This window comes from Miniopterus natalensis, chromosome 22, assembly GCF_054644295.1.
Source record: "Miniopterus natalensis isolate mMinNat1 chromosome 22, mMinNat1.hap1, whole genome shotgun sequence".
Classification (NCBI taxonomy): Eukaryota; Metazoa; Chordata; class Mammalia; order Chiroptera; family Miniopteridae; genus Miniopterus; species Miniopterus natalensis.
Genome location: NC_142102.1, coordinates 9,205,041 through 9,211,918, shown reverse-complemented (window position 1 = coordinate 9,211,918; position 6,878 = coordinate 9,205,041). Strand labels below are relative to the sequence as shown.

At 46.9% G+C, this 6,878-nt stretch overlaps 1 protein-coding gene across 3 annotated transcripts in view; it reads right to left on the bottom strand.

Moving 5' to 3' along the window:
- Window positions 1–793: 793 nt before the first annotated feature.
- SV2B (synaptic vesicle glycoprotein 2B) overlaps window positions 794–6,878 on the bottom strand; it is a 29,834-nt gene continuing 23,749 nt past the window's right edge. For 2 of the 3 annotated variants that reach the window (XM_016197752.2, XM_087829190.1), the window contains 4 exons: window positions 5,634–5,767; window positions 2,746–2,946; window positions 1,463–1,622; window positions 794–977 (listed from right to left, as the gene is read on the bottom strand). In XM_016197752.2, the coding sequence (XP_016053238.2) occupies window positions 794–977; window positions 1,463–1,622; window positions 2,746–2,946; window positions 5,634–5,767 (679 nt within the window). The remainder of the gene's footprint in view (window positions 978–1,462; window positions 1,623–2,745; window positions 2,947–5,633; window positions 5,768–6,878) is intronic. The other variant, XM_087829189.1, reaches the window with a different exon arrangement.

Genomic DNA, 6,878 nt, shown 5'->3' with positions numbered 1-6,878 from the left:
CATTTCGCTCGATCCGACCCATTTTCCTGGGACCCCAAACACCAAGGCCTCCCCAAATATGGCTATAATGCTGGCAAGTATTTGCAGATACCATTTCTGCAAGTTAAGCCCAAGTAGTTATGTACAAAGTTAGTTTACAGAATACCTATCCTATGAAGTTGCTGTGGCTGGATCAAAATAGGGATAAATATCATTCGTAAATGTGTCACCTAATCATTCTAGAAAGCTCAGGACACTTGGGGGAGGAGGTTTCTAGAGATTAGGCTCAAATATTTGGTTTTCTATATTATCTTCACCTCGATTGTGCCAATTTTTAAATGGAAAATATGATAGGTGGCTCTTTTAAATGCAAAAATATATGTATCCTGTACTTCAAACCCATTAGTTATATGATGACTCTAACTTCCTGTCCAGGCCCATTTGTTAGGTCACTGGCTCCGAGGAACTTTATGAAGGAGGCTGAGTGCTCTCACGCTCAAGTTCGCTTTGAAATGCAAAGGATCCTTGCACCCCTGGAGGGTGTCATTCCTCCTCCCCTGCCTTGGGCTGGGGCTACCTGAAACCAAGGACGCAGCTCTAGGATTATCAGGGTGTCTCAGGACACCCCAAATCAGTCACCTGAGTTACAAAGCATCTTGAAGCTGAAATGGGTCCTAAACTAGGGGTCGCAAAATCAACATCTCCTCCTCCAGGGCCATCCAAAGTCCTCTGGGAGGTGACAGACAGGAAGTGTGGGTGCACCGAAGGTCCCCTGGGAAAGCTTCTTCCAACGCTTCCTTTCCCCATGGCTGGTTCACATGAGGACCTGCTCCCGGGTCTCTGGCAGCCGAAGAGCAATCAGGCCGCCCCCCACGAGAGAAGTGGCAGCCAGGAGGATGGGGACCACTTTGGTGATCCCAACAAAAGAAGCAAAGATGGTGTTTCCCAGAATGGCTCCAAATTTGCAAAATCCATTGAGGATGCCAAAGGCCGTTGCCCTGTAAAAGAAGAAAGTAAATTCTGAAAGACACCAACTAGACTTCATTTGATGAGTAGGGCCCGGTTCTTTCTTTTCCTTGGGGGGAAGGTGTGGGAGGGAATTTTTTTCCCCCTGAAATGTAAAAGCAATCCATTCTCTTTTAGTCAAATTTGGAAATACAGGCTAACATGAAGACGCAGGGATATACAACCTTGCCACAGAAAAGCAATCACCACTATTAACATTTTGGAGTATTGCCCTCTGATTTCCTCTCCTGGGCACGGTTTACATTCATCCCTTCACCTTGCCATCCACCACCTCCCCCAGTAAGCCTCAGCCCCCCCACTTCCAGGCCTAGGCCGGCCCCCACATACAGGAGAACCTCAAAAGGCCAAGAAATGTTTGGCCCATGGAATTCCGGGGACATCCAGGTGGCCATGGGGCAGGTAGGTTCCTAGGCAAAGTCCAAACAGGGCCCAGAGAGGAGCCCGGGGAGGCACCGACCTCTGGTTGGTGGGGTACAGCTCCACCGTGATGACATCCAGAGCATTCCAGGCCGCGATGCTGGTCCCGCAGAACAGGCACTGCCAGCCGATCATCGCCGACTCGCTGTTGCCAAAAAACAGAAAGAAGCAGCAGACGGCCGAGAGGAGCATGGAGCCGCCTGCGGAGGGAGGGCCAGGGCCCAGAGAAACATGAAGCCCGAGGCTCGGACGAGACTGTCACCCACAGGCCGTGCCCCGCCTTCCAGCCTCACAGGTACCCCTGAAGTAACAGGTCACCTCAAGCAAAAGGTCCGACTCTACACAGACAGTGCAGCTTGGACCCTCACACGACCCTGGCCAGGGACTTAGAGCCTCTGCCTGGGTCATGCCACCAGCTGGCCTATGGGAAGAATTTCGAAACTGTCACTCTGTGCTGCTAGCCAGCCCAGAATAACTGGGGACCAGGCAGGGGGCGGGCTGGTTAACAGTCTATTATATGCCAGACATTCTTCTAGATGCTTGAGATAGGTTATTATCCAAAAAAACACCTTCTCGTGGAACTTACATTCTAGCAAGAACATAACTGTAAATGGGCTACAGAAGGAAAACCTGTTTATTTTCCATTTATACCCACCCCATGCCAAATATCTGCCATCCTCAGCCCCACTCTGTGCCCCAAGGAGGTATAAAAGCAGGTCCCAAGTAATCAGCTGGGATTTCGGGCAAGAGTCCCCACCAGGCGTCAGGTGCCCGGGGAGGTGGGGAGCAGGGTGGGGGGAGGGAGGACCTCAGTTCACAAGAAGCCAGAAGGCCTGCCCGGCCTCACCAACAAGTGCCTCCCTGCGGGCCCTCTGCTGGGGGGATCTCGCTCCCACACCCAGAGCACCCGAAACTAGTGGCAAGCCCTGCTGGCCAGCTGGGAAACAGTAACTGCCTGGATTCTGCTGATTCTGGGAGAGGGGGGCTGTGAGCAAAACCAATGCTCACTTAAGAAAGAGCATTTTATACATATATATATATTTTTTTACAATAACCATATGAATAGAATGGGTATATTTAATGTCCCTATTGAAATGCTAATAAAATGAAACAAGTGACTGTCACAGAATCACTCAGTTGGGAGGTAGAGACAGACCCGGCTGGAACTAGAGGTCTCAGATCTGACCACCCCCCTGGGGCCCTGGATTTTGTCGATGCGCCTCCTTGACTCTTGCCTGTGTGGTTTCCTGTGCTAGATTTCTTTAAGAAAATGAAAACTTCCACCGCACACTTGAAATCTCCGCCTCGGCCCCAACGACTCACCGATCATCTTGAGCCTTCCAATTCTGTCCATGAGCAGGGCGGAAATGATGTTCCCGGGCAAGACAGACAGGCTGCCAAGGAAGCTGACCAGGTAAATCAAGAAGTCGTTGTCCTGCTCCAAGTCCATGTGACAGCCCTCCTTCTGCTCCAGAAAGGTGGAGTTGATAAACCGGCAGTTGATGAACTTATGCTCATAGAGGTCTGGGGAGAGAAGGAAAGCTTGGGTTCTTGTAACGCGGAGGGAGGCTCGGGGGGACTCAGGGCAGAGGCCGGGATGAAGTTACACCACTTCCATGGGCAGGCCGCACCAGCCTCTGGCAGTCACAGTCTCAAAGCCGAGGTGATATCTGCCGAGGTATGAATGGAGCGAGAAATCTCTACAAATGTAATGACCCGCACAACTTCTGATCAGCAAGGGGAAATAAAATGAACATGCACTGAGAGCCTTGTTTAAATACATCATCTCTCACAGCTTTTTGATCCACTCATCTACTGATGGGCACTTGGGCTGTTTCCAGATCTTAGCTATTGTAAACTGTGCTGCTATGAACATAGGGGTGCATATATCCTTTCTGATGAATGTTTCAGAATTCTTAGGGTACATTCCTAGGAGTGGAATCACTGGGTCAAACGGCAGCTCCATTTTTAATTTTTTGAGGAACCTCCATACTGTTTTCCATAGTGGCTGCACCACGGACAATGGTGGGGAGAGTGACTGGGGAGGGGGAAGGAACGGGAGGGAAAGGGTCACTGGGGAGAAAAAGGGACATCTGTAATACTTTAAACAAAAATAAAAGTTATTAAAACTAATAAAATAAAATATAAAATAAAATAAAAAAATAAATAAATACATCATCTCTCAAGCCACTTAACAGTCCCCCGAGGCTACCCAGCTATTAGAAGCTGAAGACAAAAGAATTAGGTCTGGATTGAGCAGACCGCTCCACAGCCCATACAGAAACCTGAGCATTCTTCAAAATAAAAACAATTTAATTGGGTCAGTGGCTTTCAGGGTGGGGGTGCAGGGGGTCAGAGCAGGGGAGATGAATGGGGAAGCACAGAGAATTTTTAGAACAGTGAAAATCCTCTTTATGATACTACAATGATGGATATATATCATTATACATTTGTCCAAGCCCGTGTATAACGCCAAGTACAAATGTGCAACACCAAGAGTGAACCCTAATGTAGACTATGGGCTCTGGGTGATTGTGATGCGTCCATGTAGGTTCATAAATTGTAGCAAATGTATAGGTCTAGTGGGAGGTGTTGACATGGGGGAGGCGATCTGGGGGGGAAGGTTTATGGACATCTCTGGGCCTTCCTTTTAATTTTGCTATAAACCTAAAACTTCTCTAAATAAAAAACTTAAGTCTTAAAGAAGTAGCAACCATTTGCTTTGGGATCAGTTCCCATGTCTTCCGACACCTTCTAGCACCAGCTACTCTGGCTCTCAGGAAACCTGGGTTTGGGGGACCGACTCTGGTGCTGCTGACCCCCTTTAACCTCTCTGAACCTCCATGTGCAAAATCAGAGGAGTAGTCCTGATTATCTCTGTTGCTTCCCACATGGCATCTCATGACTACACGTGTTTGCAGAAATCCCCATGTTAAGAGCATGCAAACAATCAGGCATCATCTCAACTTGAAAGAAGAAAAGATAACGCCAGATTTTAATCACAAATAGGAATGCACAGAACTAATTTTGTTTTTTAAGTTCAGGCTAAAAAAAAAAAAAATCATTTAGGAAGGTAAGTCCCATCATAGATTATTTTGAGACGGGGATTTTTGGAGGCCAGACGTTGAACCTTTGGAGGCTGGCATCATGGAGGAAAGAGATGTTCTTGCATAACCACTCCTTGGTGCAAATGCCAGGGTGAAAGCACGGATCTGGACACAATACAAGTGGTTCGGTGGAAAGATCACAGACTTTAGAGCCCAACAATTGAGAAATGAATCCAAGCTCTATCACCTTGCTAGCTGCGGCCTTGGCCAAGTGACTTCAGCCTCAGTTTCCATAGCTATAAGACGGGGCTAATAGGGCATTTCTCACTTGAGACAATGTAAGTGAAATCCCTGGTAATGCTCAGGGAGTTTCCTTATATCCCAACTCCACTTGGTATGTTATTAACATGTGGTGAGAGCAGTCAAAATAACAAGGAATGAGAAACTGGTGGAATTTCTGATTTTTTAAAATTTTTTTGATTTTTTTCTTTTTTTAAATATATCTTTATTGATTTCAGAGAGAGGAAAGGCGAGGGAGAGAGAGATAGAAACATCAATGATGAGAGAGTCATTGATCGAGCCCGCAACCCGGGCCTGTGCCCTGACCGGGAATCGAACCCTGATCGCCTGGATCCCAGGTCGACGCCCAACCGCTGAGCCACGCCTGGCCGGGCTCTGATTTTTTTAAAATCTGAAATGGTATTATTTTTAAATGTTCTTATCATGTACACTTCATACAGAAAGCTTGAAAAAAAATGCAATTTTCTCTTCTCACTTACTGTTGAGATACCATGAGTCTTGAATTTTGAATTCTGTGAGTTTCAAATGAGGCAAGATCTTGAAGAATGCACCTTGTGGATAAAATACAGCCCTCCTGCGATGGTATTTTTGATCTGTGTCATGCTTTGCTCCTACCCAGGGCCCTTAGCATATAGCATCAGTCTCATTGAGATCAGAACACTCATCTGGAACTTTTGTTTCCTTTGGATGTGATAAAACTGGGGTGCAGATAAATTAAATGCCTTGGTATAGACTGTGCAGGTCATCTGTGCCACACCTGGGGCTAGACCCCATTTCCCACCCCAAGGCTCACTGCTCCTCTTTTGATTCTTAGACAGGACTAGTCCACCCCCGACAGTCCCCCTGCTCTGTCCCTGTTCTTACCTGTGTTATAAAAGATGGTGGATTCAATGGTGCAGTTCTTGAAATAGGTATCCGTGGATGTCACATCTTCAAAATAGCACTCGTCAAAGAAAGTGTCTTCAAAGAGAACATGTTTGAAGTACATCTTTGTGAACCTGTGGGAAAGACATTCGGTCCTGAGTGATCCATCCAGGAGGGGGGAAAAAGGAGACTTGGGAGCAACATGGAAAACACAGAAAGGCAGAAAAAGGGGAACCACAACCCAAGAGGTGCTGGAATATTCTTTTCACCCCAGACTACTTCCCCATTTCTTAGCTGCCGGTTTGTGAATGAGGGGGGCTTTATGAGTGTGGGTGCACATGGGGGGACTATGCATCAGCCTGGTGCTTCCCAAGTGCAGGTCCACGGGCCTTCTGCACTGGAATCATAGAAATTTGAATAGTGTGAGATGAAAACACTGATAACATCTCACTTTAGGGGGAGCTTTCAAAACATGCAGGCCCCTCAGCTGGTCTTGGTAGGTTTAAAAGCAATAGATTTGTGAGAATCTTTATGTTTAAACTCGCCCCAACGAAGATGTGGGGAAACAGGCACTTTAACTCACATGGTTAACAGGATCTAATTGGTGCAGCCTGTCTGGAAAGCAAGTTTGGAAAATTTTCAGTGCACGAGCCCCTTGACCTAGGAAGAATCATCTCGAACAACGTGTCCAGCATGTACTCGCTCATGCGTTCAAAGGGGCACATTTGCTGATGTTCAGTGCAACATTTTTTATAACAAGAAGTGACTTTTACCCAGGCGTGGCTCAGTTGCTGAGTGTCCACCTATGAACCAGGAGGTCACGGGTTCGATTCCCGGTCAGGGCACAGGCCCCGGTTGTGGGCTCCTCCATCCCCAGCAGGGGGCGAGCAGGAGGCAGCCGATCAATGACCCTCATCATTGATGTTTCTCTCTCTCCCTCTCCCTTGCTCTCTCTGAAATCAACAAAAACATATATTTTTTTTTTAAAAAAGAAGTGAGTATTAGGTAGGTAGGTAGGAAGATACACTGGAATACCACGTGGCCATCACAGTCATTAGGTAGACCTATATGTCTTAATATGGAAGAATCTTCAAGATATAGTATTAACCAAAAAATATCAAATGCAACGTAGTTTTCACAGCACATGACCTTTCATGTAAGAGGATATGATACATATGCCTCTAAATACACAGAATTTATCTGGAAAGTTACACCAGAAACTGGTAGGTGCTGTGGCCCTGGGGA